General features: G+C 41.6%; 1 protein-coding gene across 1 annotated transcript in view; it reads left to right on the top strand.

Annotated features, from left to right (window-relative positions):
• The first annotated feature begins 1216 nt into the window (after window positions 1-1216).
• DMGDH (dimethylglycine dehydrogenase) overlaps window positions 1217-16422 on the top strand; it is an 89543-nt gene continuing 74337 nt past the window's right edge. Inside the window, exons 1-2 of the mRNA XM_023545578.2 lie at window positions 1217-1332; window positions 11287-11461. Coding sequence (XP_023401346.2) covers window positions 1217-1332; window positions 11287-11461 — 291 coding nt within the window. The remainder of the gene's footprint in view (window positions 1333-11286; window positions 11462-16422) is intronic.

Genomic DNA, 16422 nt, shown 5'->3' with positions numbered 1-16422 from the left:
CTATGAGTCGGAATAGACTGGATGGCAATGGGTTTTTTGGTTTTAATAACTTATTAAGTGAATGAATCTGAAGTTATTTAGCGAGCTCCTATTGTAGGGCATCTTGGTTGCTCCTAACTTTTTAGTATCAATAAATAGGTAGTGTACACCTCCATACCTGTAGCCTTCCTCCCGCTCCCCTCTCCCCACATTTTGAATTACGGGCTCAGGTGGGTTGCTCTGAGAGGTCCTGGTCTGTTCTGTTTCCAAGTTCACGCCTTTATTTCCCTTGGTCATCCCCTTGCTTCCCCGCCCCCCCCCCCAACCCCCAGGGTGGAAATGGGCGGACAAAGCTGACAGCCAGCGGTGACATCAAGGGCCTGGCCAGGGAAGGGGGGTAGAGAGGGGCCTGAGCCACAGAACGCCGGGAGAGCTGAGCCACTGGCGCGTGAAAGCGGTGGAATCCGCGTGCGCCCACCGACCCCTGCGGTGGCTCGGGAGTCCAGTAATACTTCCAAGCCCGTCCCCCGCGACTCACAGGTTGAGGCTCCGGCCCTTTCCAAAGTGCGAGGGATGTTTCCACGAGGTCTGGGGCCGCTTGAGCCCCAAAAGCTGCGGGCGCAGGACCGCTGAGGGAAGACAGTGAGCGCAGAATTCAAATCCCCGCTCCATCCTGAACTAGGTGGGCAGCCTGAGCTAGTCGTTTGAGCCTCAGTTTCCTCAGGTGTGAAATGATAATACTTATTAATGAGGGGTTGTGAAGAAGTGGAGGTAATTCGCATAAAGCACCCTGCAGAGTGCGGGACATTTAGGAAAGGCTCAACAAATGCTGATTGTTATCTAGTCATCACACGGAGACAGTATCACCATCCTCGGTAACTCATAATCCGGTTAACTAAGCTCAGAGCCGGGCAGGTATCTAGCCCAAGGCCACAGAGCTTGGTTAGGGGCTGACGTGGGATTTGAACTCGAGTCGTTCGGAGTCTCCCGGCCAGGAGGGCTGAGGACCTCCGGGCCTCCCGGAAACTCACCTTCTTGGTTCCCGGACCTCCGGCTGGTGCCATCGTGCCGCGGCTTCGTAGGGCGTCTGGTGCACGGACGCGCGCCAGTCCAGGAGCCCGCCCCTCAGCCGCCCGCCCGCCCCTTACCCGGGGGAGGGTCTTACGGCTCCGCGGCCGGCCCGAGTCCCCCGGCTGCGGGCTGTCTTCGAAGCAGGTGCCCGCGCTCTTGGCTCGCCATGTTCCGCCCGGGCGCGCAGCGGCTGCGGCGCCTCCCTCTGCGGAGTTTCCTGCTGCGGGGCGCGGAGCCTGCGCACTCCCCTGGCCGCCCGCTTTCAGTCTACAGCCAGGAGGGGTGAGTCGGGGTCCCGCCTGCACAGTAGCTGCTGGACACTCGAGGGGGTTGGCGCGAGGAACTGAGGCAGCCTCCGGGGTTAGGAGAACTTCTGCCTCCTAGAGATGGGCTTTCTTCTTGAACTATGTTTTCGTTTCCACGCCCACCGGTACAAACGAAAAGTATTAAAGGGTTCCCCATGCAAAGCCCATTCTGCCCTCATCCCATTCCCCACTCAACAGCTGTCAATAGTGTCTTATGTATCAATCCAGAGATGGTCTACGCGTAGACAAACACTGGTTTATGCATATATGTTGTTCTTTGGCTTACAAAAAAAAAAAAAGCCAGTTGTGAATTCGGACTCATGGTGATCCCATGTGTGTCAGAGTAGAACTGTGCGCCACAGGGTTTTCAGTGGCTGATTTCTGAGGCCCTCTGGGTGGATTCAAACCTTTCAGTTAGCAGCCGGGGAAGTTAACCAGTCACGCCACCCAGGGACTCCTTTGGCTGACTTACATCTTACACTTTACAATATGTCTTGGAGATTGTGCCATATCATCACATATTGATTTGTGGTATTCTTTTTAATAGCTGCATGATTTTCCATCCTGTCAATATTCCACGACATAATTAAGCAATCACCTGTTAATGCTTAGATTGTTTCCAGTTTTTTGTTACTGAGAACAATGTGGGTGTGAACATCCTTATGCATGTACCTTTGAGTGCATTGGGAAGGCTGTCTGTAGAATCAATTTCTAAAAGCGAAACAGCTGGAAAACGGTTATGTGTATTTTAAATATTAAAAGATAGAGCCAAATTTACCTCCAAATCAGTGAGGGCAATCTGCATGCCCACCAGCAGTGTGTGAGGGTTTGTTTCCCACATTTTTCCTGGAACCAAGAGTAGCAAATATTTTGGTCTTTGCTGAAGCTAATAGGTAAAAATGGTTATTTTATTTTTTTCATCTGTATTTGTATGAACAAATACTGAGCAATGCTAAGCAACCCTACAAATCCTAAAGTCTGTCGTACTGTGGGGGCTTGTGTGTTGCTGTGATGCTGGAAGCTATGCTACCGGTATTCAAATACCAGCAGGGTCACCCATAGCGGACGGGTTTCAGCTGAGCTTCCAGACTAAGACAGACTAGGAAGAAGGACCAGGGAGTCTACTTCTGAAAATAATTAGCCAGTGAAAACCTTATGAATACCAGCGGAACATTGTCTGATATAGATGAGCCCCCCAGGTCAGAAGGCACTCAAAAGAGGACTGGGAAAGAGCTGCCTCCTCAAAGTAGAAAAAAAAAGCTGAAAACCAAACCCACTGCCATCAAGTAGATTCCGACTCATAGCGACCCCTTGGGACAGAGTAGAACTGCCCCGTAGAGTTTTCAAGGAGCACCTGGCAGATTTGAACTGCCGATCTTTTCGTTAGCAGCTGTAGCATTTAACCACTGCGCCACCAGGGTTTCCCCTCAAAGTGGAGTAGACTTTAAAGACATGGATGCAGTCAAGCTTTCAGGACCTTCATTTGCCGATGTTTCACAACTCAAAATGAGAAGAAACAGCTGCAAACATCTGTTAATAATCAGAACCTGGAATGTACAAAGTATGAATCTAGGAAAATTGGAATTGTCAAAAATGAAATGGAATGCATAAACATTAATATCCTAGGCATTAGTGAGCCAAAATGGACTGGTATAGGTCATTTTGAATCTGACAATCACATTTTTTTTTTTTTTTTACTATGCTGGGAATGACAACTTGAAGAGAAATGGCGTTGCATTTATTGTCAAAAAAGAACATTTCAGGATCTATCCTGAAGTACAATGCTGTCAGTGATAGGATAATATCCATATGCCTACAAGAAAGACCAGTTAATACGACTACTGTCCAAATTTCGCTATGAGTCGGAATCGACTCTACAGCAGTGGGTTGTCCAAATTTACACACCAACCACTAAGACTAAAGATAAAGAAACCGGAGATTTTTATCAGCTTGTGCAGTCTGAAATTGATCAAACATGCATTCAGGATGCACTGATAACAACTGGTGATTGGGATGCCAAACTTGGAAACAAAGAAGGATCAGTAATTGGAAAACATGGCCTTGGTGACACAAACAATGCCAGAGATTGCATGATTGAATTTTGCAAGACTTCTTCATTGCAAATACCTTTTTTCACCAACCTGAATGGTGACTCCACACATCGACCTTCCCAGATGGAATACACAAGAGTCAAAGCTACTGCATTTGTGGAAAGAGACAATGGAAAAGCTAAATATTATAATTCAGAATGCGGCTGGGGCTGACTGCAGATCAGACCATCAACTACTCATATGCAAGTTAAATTTGAAACTGAAGAAAATCAGAACAAGTCCACAAGAGCCAAAGTACGAACTTGAGCATATCCCACTTGAATTTAGAGACCATCTCAAGAATAAGTTTGACATGTTGAACACTAATGACTGAGGACCAGACAAATTGTGGAATGACATCAACGACATGATACATAAAGAAAGCAAGAGGTCATTAAAAAGACAGGACAGAAAGAAACGACCTAAATGGATGTCAGAAGAGACTCTGAAACTTGCTCTTGAACATCGAGTAGCTAAAGCAAAAGGAAAACATGGTGAAGTAAAAGAGCTGAAGAGAAGATTTCAAAGGGCAGCTTGAGGAGACAAAATAAAGTATTATGATGACATATGCAAAGATCTGGAGATAGAAAACCAAAAAGGAAGAACACGGTCAGCATTTCTCAAGCTGAAAGAACTGAAGAAGGAATTCAAGCATCGAGTTGTAACACTGAAGGATTCTACGAAGAAAATATTAAATGATGCAGGAGGCATCAAAAGAAAATGAAAGGAATACACAGAGTCACCGTAGCAAAAAGAATTGGTTCAAGTGAGCTTCTTGGATCAGGTGGACACTTGAGACTATGTTGGCATCTCCTGCCTGGAGGGGAGATGAGAGGGTCGAGGGCGTTAGAAGCTGGCGAAATGGACACGAAAAGAGAGAGTGGAGGGAGGGCACAGACTGTCTCATTAGGGGGAGAGCAATTGGGAGTATGTAGCAAGGTATATATAAGTTTTTGTGTGAGAGACTGACTTATTTGTAAACTTTCACTTAAAGCACAATAAAAATTAGAAAAAAAAATTGTTTCAACCATTTCAGGAGGTAGCATATGATCAGGAACCGATGGTACTGAAGGAAGAAGTCCAAGCTGCACCCAAGGCACTGGCGAAAAACAAGGCTCTGGGAATTGATGAAATACGAACTGAGAAGTTTCAACAAATGGATGCAGCACTAAAAGTGCTCACTCGTCTATGCCAAGAAATTTGGAAGACAGCTACGTGGCCAACCAACTGGAAGAGACCCATATTTATGCCTCTTCCCAAGAAAGGTGAATCAACCGAATGCAGAAATTATCCAACGATATCATTAATATCACATGCAAGCAACATTTTGCTGAAGATCATTCAAAAGCTGCTGCAGCAGTATATCAACACGGAACAGTTCGAGCTGAATTTAGACAAGGACATGGAACCAGGGATATCATTGCTGTTGTCAGATGGATCCTGGCTGAAAGTAGAGAATACCAGAAAGATGTTTACCTGTGTTTTATTGACTATGCAGAGGCATTTGACTGTGCAGATCGTAAAAAATTATGGATAACATTGGGAAGAACAGAAATTCGAGAACGCTTAATTGTGCTCATGAGGATTCTGTACATGGATCGAGAGGCAGCAATTTGAACAGAATAAGGGGATACTTCATGATTTAAAGTCAGGAAAAGTGTCCATCAGGGTTGTATCCTTTCACCATACTTATTCAATCTGTATACTGAACAGATAGTCAAGAAGCTGGACTATATGAAGAAGAACGCAGCATCAGGATTGGAGGGAGACTCATTAAGAACCTGTGTTATGCAGATGACACAACCTTGCTTACTGAAAGTGAAGAGGACTTGAAGCTCTTACTGATGAAGATAAAAGACCACAGCCTTCAGTATGGATTACACCTCAACATAAAGAAAATAAAAATCCTGACAACCGGACCAATGAGCAATGTCATGATAAAAGGAGAAAAGATTGAGTTTGTCAAGGATTTCATTTTACTTGAATCCACAATCAACACCTGTGGAGGCAGCAGTCAAGAAATGAAAAGACACACTGCATTGGGCAAATCTGCTGCAAAAGACCTCTTTAAAGTGTTGAAAAGCAAAGATGTCACCTTGAGGACTAAGGTGTACCTGACCCAAGCCCTGGTGTTTTCAATAGCCTTATATGCATGTAAAAGCTGGACAATGAATAAGGAAGACCCAAGAAGAACTGACCCCTTTGAATTGTGGTGTTGACAAAGAATATTGAATATACCAGGGACTACCAAAAGTACAAATAAATCTGTCTTGGAAGAGGTACAACCCGAATGCTCCTTAGAAGCAAGGATGACAAGACTACATCTCACATACTTTGGACATGCTATCAGGATGGATCAGTCCCTGGAGAAAGGACATCATGCTTGGTAACATAAAGGGTCAGTGAAGATGAGGAAGCCCCTCAGTGAGGTGGATTGACAGACACAGTGGCTGCAACAATGGACTCAAGCATACAAACAATTGTGAGGATGGCACAGGACCTGGCAGTGTTTTGTTCTGTTGTGCTTAGGGTCACTATGAGTTGGAACGAACCCGATGGCACGTAGCAACAACAACAACAACAATAATGCTGAACATCTTTTAACTTTTTTATTTCGATGGATTATTCAAGGCTGCAAGGACAGTCTTCTGTTTACTAGCATCTCTCAACATTATGAGTTGACTCATTATTTTACATGCTGTGACCTGAAATTCTGGAATCAAAAAACCTGGTTTTGAGTTCCATTCATCTACCCATCCACCCATCCGTCCATCCATCCATCTGTCCATCCTTTCATTCAGAAAGTATTTTCTAGGTGTCTGTGATGTATTAGGCTTGTTCCTAGTGCTGGGGATACAGCAGTCACCAAGCTGCAGTGACTGTTCTATCAGTTGCGCGGGATGTAACCTTACACTTCTGAGTTTCAGTTTCCTCATTTATAGAATGAGGATACTAGTACATGCTTTGCCTAATCACAGGATTGTTGTGAATATTAAATAAGACAATGAATGTAAAAGTGCTTTGTAAACTGTAAAATGTCACATAACTCATTGCCATTGAGTTGATTCCAATTGTAGCAACCCTATAGGACAGAGTAGAACTGCTCCATAGGGTTTCCAAGGCTGTAAAAAAAAATTTTTTTTTTTTAATCTTTACAGAAGCAGACTGCCACATCTTTCTCCTGCAGAGCAGCTAGTGGATTCAAGCTGCCAACTTTTTGGTTAGGATCCGAGCGCTTAACCACTGAGCCTCCAGGGCTCCTTAAAACATCTCATAGATGTTTAATAATATTAATAATACTTTTTATCCAGTGCAAAAAAAAATTTTTTTTTATTGAACTTTAGATGAAGGTTCAGAACAAAAGAGCTTCTCATTAAACAGTTAGTCCGCATATTGTTTTATGACATTGGTTAACAACCCCACGACTTGTCAACACTCTTCCTTCTTGACCTTTGGTTCCCTATTAACAGCTTTCCTGTCCCCTCTTGCCTTCTAGTCCTTGCCCGTGGGCTGGTGTGCCCCTTTAGTCTCATTTTGTTTTATGGGTCCATCTAATCTTTGGCTAAAGGGTGAACCTCAGGAATGACTTTATTACTTAGCTAAAATGGTGTCCAGGGGCCATACTCTCAGGGTTTCTCCAGTCTCTGTCAGGTCAGTAAGTCTGGTCCTTTTTTTTCCCCCCCTTTGGTGAGTTAGAGTTTTGTTCTACATTTTTCTCCAGCTCTGTCTGGGACCCTCTGTTGTGATCCCAGTCAGAGCAGTCAGTGGTGGTAGCTGGGCACCATCTAGTTGTACTGGTCTCAGTCTGGTGGAGGCTGTGGTAGTTGTGGTCCATTAATCCTTTGGACTAGTCTTTCCCTTGTATCTTTAGTTTTCTTCGTTCTCCCTTGCTCCCGAAGGGGTGAGACTGGTGGACTGTCTTAGGTGGCCACTTATAGGCCTTTAAGACCCTGGATGCTATCCAGTGCAAATTTAAATAGAAATTTGTCCAAATGGAATGGGTCTGTTTAAAACTGATTAGACAAATAAGTAATTCAGAACTATCCAGAAATTAGATTTTGCTCTCTTCAGTAGTGTGCAGATCTATAGTGAACAAATAAAAATTTAAATAATTTGTTTCTCCTGCATGTTCTTTATATACCTATTCCAAACTATCAAGATGATGTTTTATTTTGGAAAGCAGTTGGACAAGCACACTGGCAATTAAAAATTTTCTATCTCTAATAGAAGATAGGTAACCTGCGTGTCTGCATATCTCTGAATTTATATGATTTCCAGTATCTTTACAACCATCTCCAATGACTTCCAAGTCAATTTACAAACACTGTATCTGATATGAAACCCATTGTGGCATGCTGGGCAGAGGAGTAATACACATTTGATAATGCTTCATTCTACATTACCAAACTGAACCTTCACAATCTTGTTTTACAGATGAGAAAATTTTGAGTCCCTTGACTAAATTTTCCTAAAATAGTCAATAAGGTTGAAGTCTCAAACCCAGGTTTCCCGACCTTATATTCTTTATGTTTCACCTGGGCCTGTCCTGAAAGAATCATATATATATTTTTTTCATTTCAGTGCAAAAAAAGTATCTTTAAAATGAATAGTTTGTTACCACTATAATTGGTTTCAACTGAAGTACAAGATATCCCCAGGTCATTTAAAAATTTATTTCTATGCAAAGTAGTCAGTAGTCGTAAGAGCATTATTTTATGCCTTACACAGTACACAAAGAGATGACAAGTCATTTAAAAATCGGTTAAACGAAAGTACTAGAACATAATGTGATTCTGTTGTAGTTAGGTGCCGTCAAGTCGTTCCAACTCATAGCGACCCTGTGTATTGCAGAACGAAACACTGCCTGATCCTGTACCATCCTCACGATTGTTGCTATGTTTGAGCCCATTGTTGCAGCCACTGTGTCAGTCCATCTCATTGAGGGTCTTCCTCTTTTTTTCTGACCCTCTACTTTACTAAGAATGATATCTTTCTCCAGGTACTGGTCCCTCCTGATAACATGTCCAAGGTATGTGAGACAAAGTCTTGCCATCCTTGCTTCTAAGGCGCATTCTGGCTGTACCTCTTCCAAGAGAGATTTGTTTGTTCTTCTGACAGTCCATGGTATATTCAATATTCTTTGCCAACACTATAATTCAAATGCATCGATTCTTCTTCAGTCTTCCTTATTCATCGTCCAGCTTTCACATGCATATGATGCGATTGAAAATACCATGGCTTGGGTCAGGTGCACCTTAGTCCTCAAAGTGACGTCTTTGCTTTTGAACACTTTAAAGAGGTCTTTTGCAACAGATTTGCACAGTGCAATATATCATTTGATTTCCATGGGCATTGATTGTGGATCCAAGTAAAATGAAATCCTTGACAACTTCAGTATTTTCTCCATTTATCATGATGTTTCTTATAGGCCCAGGTGTGAGTTTTTTTGCTTGTTTGTTTTCTTTATGTTGAGGTATAATCCATACTGAAGGCTGTGGTCTTTGATCTTCATCAGTAAGTGCTTCAAGTCCTCTTCACTTTCAGCAAGCAAGACTGTGTCATCTGTATATCACAAGTTGTTAATGAGTTTTCCTCCAATCCTGATGCTATGTTCTTCTTCATATAGTCCAGTTTTATGGATTATTTGCTCAGCATAAGAATCGAATAAGTATGGTGAAGGGATGCAACCCTGACATACACCTTTCCCGATTTTAAATCACGCAGTATTCCCTTGTTCTGTTTGAATGACTGCCTCTTGGTGTATGTACAGATTCCTCATGAGCACAATTAAGTGTTCTGAAATTCTCATTTTTCACAGTGTCATCTGTAATTTGTTATGATCCACACAGTCGAGTGATTTGCATAGTCAATAAAACACAAGTAATCCTCTTTCTGGTATTCTCTGCTTTTAGCCAGGATCCATGTGACATTGGCAATGATATCCCTTGTTCCACGTCTTCTTCTGAATCCATCCTGAACTTTTGGCAGTTCTCTGTCAATGTACTCTTGCAACCATTTTTGAATTATCTTCAGCAAAATTTTACTTGCATGTGATATTAATGATATTGTTCGATAATTTCCATTGTAGGGATTGCAGCTAATGTCACGTAACAATATGTGTATAAATTTTTCCATGAGAAATTAACTTCAGCTATAGACTTTCCCCTGAAGCGCATACACACATACACACACACACACACACACACACAAAGACAGGAAGGAAAGAAAAGACCAAAATGGATGTCAGAAGAGACTCTGAAACTTGCTCTTCAATGTTGAGTAGCTAAAGTGAATGGAAGAAATGATGAAGTAAAAGAGCTGAACAGAAGATTCAAAGGGAAGCTCAGGAAGACAAAGTATTATAATGACATGTGCAAAGAGCTGGAGTTAGAAAACCAAAAGGTAAGGGCATGCTCAGCATTTCTCAAGCTGAAAGAACTGAAGAAAAAATTCAAGCCTCAAGTTGCAATATTGAAGGATTCTACGGGTAAAATATTGAATGACACAGGAAGCATCAAAAGAAGATAGAAGAAACACACAGAGTCACTGAACCAAAAAGAATTGCTTGACATTCAACCATTTCAGGAGGTAGCGTATGCTCAAGAACCAATGGTGTTGAAGAACTCCAAGATGCACTGAAGGCACTGGAAAAAAACAAGGCTCCAGGAATTGATGTAATACCAATTGAGATGTTTCAACAAACATGTGCAAGGCTGTAAGCACTCACTCATCTGTGCCAAGAAATTAGGAAAACAGCTACCTGGCCAACTGACAGGAAGAGATCCATATCCATGCCCATTCCAAAGAAAGGTGATTCAGCAGAATTTGACTCTAGAAAGTAAGAATCAAGGGGCATGCTGAAAGGACATGGGAACCAACTGGAATAACCCTCTGCTGGCCAAGTCTGGGACAAGTTGGCATTAAAATAAATGAAGGATAGTAATGGATTTTAACCCATTAAATAAAATAAACATCCATGAGTTCATACTAATATAAATAAACAATAAAATAAGCAAGGAAACAGGGGAGAAAGGAAAGCACTTTCTTACAGTGGAATGCAAACTTATACATCTAAGAAATGATAGAGTTAGAAAATCATCAATAGGTGCTAAAACTACTCAGCGGCAGTGTGAAGAGGAGCAGGGTATGAGTCCGAATCAACCCAATGACAATGGGTTCGTTTGTTTTAAAGTATCACCCAACATATTGCTTGTAATAACTTTACAGTGGGTAAATCTGATAGACACCACTTCGTGCAATTTATCAAACCTAACAACAATGCTGACATTGTGATAAACCAATATCACGTGGCTCCTAATAAAATGTATTGGGAAGGGCATAACATCACTTTTGTGGTTTTCTTGCCAAAAATGTTTATCCTGAATCTGACCACGAGGAAACACCCATCAAATCCAGAATAAGGTGTATCTGTAAAATAACTGGCCAGTACTCCAAATATGTCAAGGTTATGAAACACAAAGAAAGTCAGAGGAACTGTCTCAAATTAAAGGGAACTAAAGAGATGTTGAAGAAGTCCTGGTGGTGCAGTAGTTAAGTGCTTGGCTGTTAGCCTAAAGGTTGGGGGTTTGAACCCACCATCTACTCCATGAGAGAAAGATGTGGCACTCTGCCTCCGTGTAGATTTACAGCCTTGGAAACCCTGTGGGGCAGTTCCACTCTGTCCTATAGGTCGTTGGGATCAGAATCGACTCAACAGCACACAACTACAAAGAGACATTAAGTTACTAAAAAGGTAAGGGGAAGCATCTTTGTCGGACAAAGCCTATAGCTACTATATCCTAGAAAAGTTACCATTAAAAAAAAAAAAAAATGTCTTCCAGAGAGGAAAAATCACCCTTATCTCCAGAAACACAATGGAAAGACAGAGCAGAAACAGTGATAATTGGAGGTGGCTGCGTTGGTGTGAGCCTGGCTTATCACCTGGCCAAAGCGGGAATGAAGGATGTGGTCCTCCTGGAGAAATCGGAGCTCACTGCTGGATCTACCTGGCACGCAGTAAGAAAAACACCTCAGAATTGTTACATGTAAACTTTGCTTATCATTCTGAATTGTGTAATAGTGCAATTAATTTCCTTCCCATTCACAACTCACCACTGCAAGCTTTTTAGAGTTCCCTTTCAGTGAAATGGGACTGCAGTCTACTTGGGCACTTCTACGTGGTGGCCAGCATTTATGGTGCCTTTAACTTGAATAAGGGGCCCTGGTGGTGCAGTGGTTAACACACTTGTCAGCTAACTGAAAGGTTGGCAGTTTGAACCTACCAGCCACTCTGCGGGAGAAAGATGTGGCAGTCTGCTTCTGAAAAGGTTTACAACCTTGGAAACTCTGTGGGGCAGCCTACTCTGTCCTACAGGCTCATTATGTGTCATAATAGACTCGATGGCACTGGGTGTGGTTTTGGTTTCATCTTGAGAATGTACCTTCTGGATCCAATTCTGGCTCTGCCATTTTCTACCCATGTGACTTCCATCAAGTTATTTAAGTTTCCATTTTCTGATGTGTAAAACAGGGATAATAATAGCACCTGCCTAACAGGTTTGTGATGAAGATTAGATGAGTTAATATGTATAAAGTTATTAAACACATGGTAAGTGTTTAATAAATGTTAGCTTTTCCCTTGAAGGATACTGGCTGGGTGATCCTGAAAGTGGGCTCAAGACCTTTACTTATACTCCCCTCGACCGGGTTTAGTGGTCCTTTTATTTGTATTAATTTATGATTTTAATTTTGTGATCTAAGATAATAGCTTGCTTCTTGAGCGCTTAAATATGAAGACAGAACCTGTGACACAGCTTTAGTGTTAAATGAAATCAAAATGAGAAAGTCAATCTTGCGTGCTTAATAGTATATATAATTGTCCCCGTGCTACACAATAATTGGGCTTAAATGGAAAGCAGCTCAGGTAAATGAGGTAATTAACACTGCTTTCATATTGCCAAACCAATTATTCCTGAAGTCTCTAAGAATGGGAGAGGAGGTTTTTATGACTGCTGGTGCAGTTTTCTTCTGGAGGAAGAGTTGGGCAGTGTTAGCCTCTGCTCATCATCATTATTTTCCTTTTCTGAGACAGCAAGAGAGTACCCTGCTTTTAGGGGCCTTTTGACATCCAGAACCTGCTGAAGGATGGGGTGGAGAGTTGAGCACTAAAAGGGTTGCCTGCCTCCAGCTGAATTTGGGGGAGACTGCTGCCCAGGATTAAGTAAACCACTTCATCCTAGAGTGCCAGTGGTCACATAGCCAAACCATACACACACTGGTTGGCCAGAGGTTCCTAGAAAAGTCACACCAAGCCTGGCCCCCTTCTAGTCTTTCCTCTTGACCCAAGCCCTTCATCCCTCAGTCTGGTAGGCAGGAGACCTGGACACCTGGGCTTCCTGAGTACAATGGCATAGTCTCTACAGTCACACTTGTCTCCTGCTTCAATAGTTCTCCCTGAACTTGCTTCCTCATTCCTGGGGAGAGGGGTCAGGGAAGCTGCCCACACCCCTGGCTCTTCTCTCCTCAAACTAGATTTTATATCTAGGCGTCATGTTGTCACTTAAAAGAAAGCCTACATTCAGTGGCGTCACTAGAGTTGGTGTCACCCACTGTGGTAACTCATGGTGTCACCATGGACCTCCTTCTGTACCAGACCATACAGAATTCTTAGTAATGTTTTTTGTACAAAGGTTACTTGTAAATTATAATTCCCGTATATCACCCCTTCTTTTCTGTTAATTACTCTTTCTTTCATCCTCCAGAAAGTTATTGATATAGGGTCACAGATACTAATTACCACAGTATTGTAGCTCAAACCTTAGAAAGTCTGCCAGTCAGTGACTATAAAAACACCTGCAGCAACAGAAACAACAGCATGTGCTTGTAAGGCATGCAGATGGAAGCATGTGATTTGAAGCATCACTGTAATTGGGTAATAATGACAGCTGTGACTGAGGGCATTAGAAGGTTCAAAAAGTAAACTAGCATAGAGCCTTGTAGGTATATTGATACATGTAAGCTGGGCTTATGAAAAATGTTTTTGTTGTTATAACTAACTACAAGGATTATTTTTGTAAAAACTATAAATTTCTGCTGAAACACTGCATAAAAATGTTATAAGCAGTCACCTTGGTGTCACCCCCTTGACAGCATCACCCAGTACAGTCTACTCCGTGGCCTCCCTTAGTGACTCTACTGCCTGCATTTCTCCTATAGGTCTCCTGTAACTTCTTTTTAGTGTGCATTCAGTCACCCAGTCAACACGTATTTACTAAGAGCCTATGTTGTATCAGGCTGGCACTGTCCTAGGAGGTGAGAACACAGCAGTGAAGACAAAACAGTCCTTGCCCTATTGGAGCTCACATTCTGGTGGAGTAGGCATATGTAGTACATGAGAAATACACATCAGTGCCACGAAGGAAAGTAAAGCAGGGTAAAGGGATGCAGAGTGATGAAGGAGACCACGCTGAAGAGGTGATATGTGAGCAGAGACCTGGAAGAAGTAAGTGAGGAAGCTGGCCCATGAACATTCAGGCAGAGGGAATAGCAAGTGCAAATGTCCTAAGACAGGGAAGGCTTACACCCCTTAACGCCTTCAGATAGCTAAGGAGGGCATACACCTAAATATTTTAATTACTTATTTGCTCATTGATACACTCATTTGACTATAGGATCCGCTGCAATTTTACCTCTTAGGGTAATCCTATGAATAAAAAGTAACAATCTTAATTCTTGAAAGAAGAGTAGCAAAGTTTTTAAGGTGATAGCTTATTGTTAAAAGTTAACTGTGCAAAAATGATTTTCCCTTAAGCAAAGAGATTCTCAGGTGAGTAGTAAAGGCATTATTCTGCTTCATGGGTGATACTATTTTTTCCAAAGGGAGGAGTCATGCAGCTTGAGTTCAAGATGGAACCAGTCAACAGAAGCCCAGTTATTTAGCCTCATAGGAATAAAGGAAAATATAAGAGAGTTGCCTAAGAAGCTGATTCTAGGATGTTTTGATAGACAAGGAGACATCCCTCTAAAGATCAGCAAGGAGAAATCTCACATATTAGGGATATTTAATATAGACAAGTTTCTGGAGTAGACATACAGTGTGGAAGGTTGGGGAGCCAGCTAAAGGGTGGGCAACAAAAATAAAAGATGCTCATTCAAGTATAAAATGTGTTCAGTGTTGAAGTGGCTGGAGAGCATAGGAATAAAGTGCTTAGGGAGGAAAGGATAGCTTACAAAGTGAATATTCAAAATGGAGTCACAAATCCATAAATCCTAAAGTGTTGCAGTACTTTAAAAGACTGCTTTCTTAACACATGAAAAAAAAAATGATACTACTAATAAAATAGTGCATTTTTTGGTGGGATGGAGGCATAAAGGAGGATTAGAATAACAAGCAATTTTAGAGCATGAGGTGCTCACGAGAGGCCTGCCCCTGCATATGGTGCCAAAGAGGGTATTTTGTAGGGCTGACATTCAGGTTATAGGAAGACAACATTAGAACTTGTTTTTTCTTTTAGTCTAAAAATGTAAGAAAGAAATTAAGCTTTACTAATACTTATAAATAGCCCTCACATTTGATGAGGGCCATGTATCATGCATGGCTCCAGAGGTTGACTAATGGGGAAGTTGACATACCACCATGAGAGCATCCTCATTCTTTCTTTTGTCTTCAGAATATTCATGACATATAGCAGAGTGCATGTTATAGGAAGCCATCATTGTGGCTAATTTTATAAAGACAGGACTTTAAATAATATAAATTTGCAATATTCTGTAATGAAGTAGAAAGGAGGGGGTGACCTTGAGAGTCTTATACCATACAGAGGTTTGTTGGTTATCTCATAGCAAATAATTTAAAATATTATGAAAATTAAAGATAAGTTTCTCTTTTGCAAAAAGACCTTTACGAACAGCCCTAAATTTGCTGACCTCTCTAGCACTGAAAATGTCTTATGAGTGTTTCTACATAGCAGATATATATATATATATATATATATATATATATATATATATATATATATAATACATTCAGTCTGTTCCTTCCAAGTTAAAAGTGATACTTTAAAATATGGAAGAAATAAGTGCTTTTTGTAAAATAGTCCTGTTGGGAAGAGAACATTTTGAGAAGGGATATTTGGAAATTATTAGATCATTATGAGATTTTTTTTCTGGCCCAAATATGTCACCTATAAAAACTTACATATTGTGAGGCAAATTTTTCTAACCTGTTTAAAATTTTCCCAAATGAGGAGTTTCAGTGGGGTTCAAATCCATTTGTTTAAAAATGCAATACTTTACAATTAGTTTGTAACAACAACTGATGGACAAGAGAAGATGAAACATAGTTAAATTTCAACTGAAACCTTTGTGTAGGTATTGATTGAGATTGAGGAAGAGGCATTATGATGTAGAAAGCTCAGCCAACTGCACATCTCTCACTTGGCTTTATGTGTCATTGAAAGGTATCTATTTCAGTTATGACAGTCATTAAAATCAGTCCCAAAAGAAAATAAACCTAGAATTAGATGCTCTAATTCCTGTTATCCCCACGTGTCTGTCTGTTTGTCCTACTGTGGGGGCTTGCGTGTTACTGTGATAATGGAAGCTATGCCACCGGTATTCAGATACTAACAGGGTCACCCATGGTGAACAGGTTTCAGCTGAGCTTCCATACTAAGACAGACTAGGAAGAAAGACCAGGCAGTCTACTTCTCGAAAGAATTAGCCAGTGAAAACTTTATGAATAACAGTGGAACATTATCTGATATAGTGCCGGCATAAGCCCCCCAGATTGGAAGGCACTTAAAATACGCTTGGAGGACAGCTGCCTCCTCAAAGAAGAGTCGACCTTAATGATGTGGATGGAGTCAAGCTTTTGGGACCTTCATTTGCTGATGTGGCATGACTCAAAATGAGAAGAAACAGCTGCAAACATCCATTAATAATCGGAACCTGGAATGTACGAAGTATGAATCTAGGAA

The sequence above is a fragment of the Loxodonta africana genome, chromosome 2 (genome assembly GCF_030014295.1).
Source record: "Loxodonta africana isolate mLoxAfr1 chromosome 2, mLoxAfr1.hap2, whole genome shotgun sequence".
Taxonomy (NCBI): Eukaryota; Metazoa; Chordata; class Mammalia; order Proboscidea; family Elephantidae; genus Loxodonta; species Loxodonta africana.
This window is presented reverse-complemented; position numbering and strand designations above follow the sequence as displayed.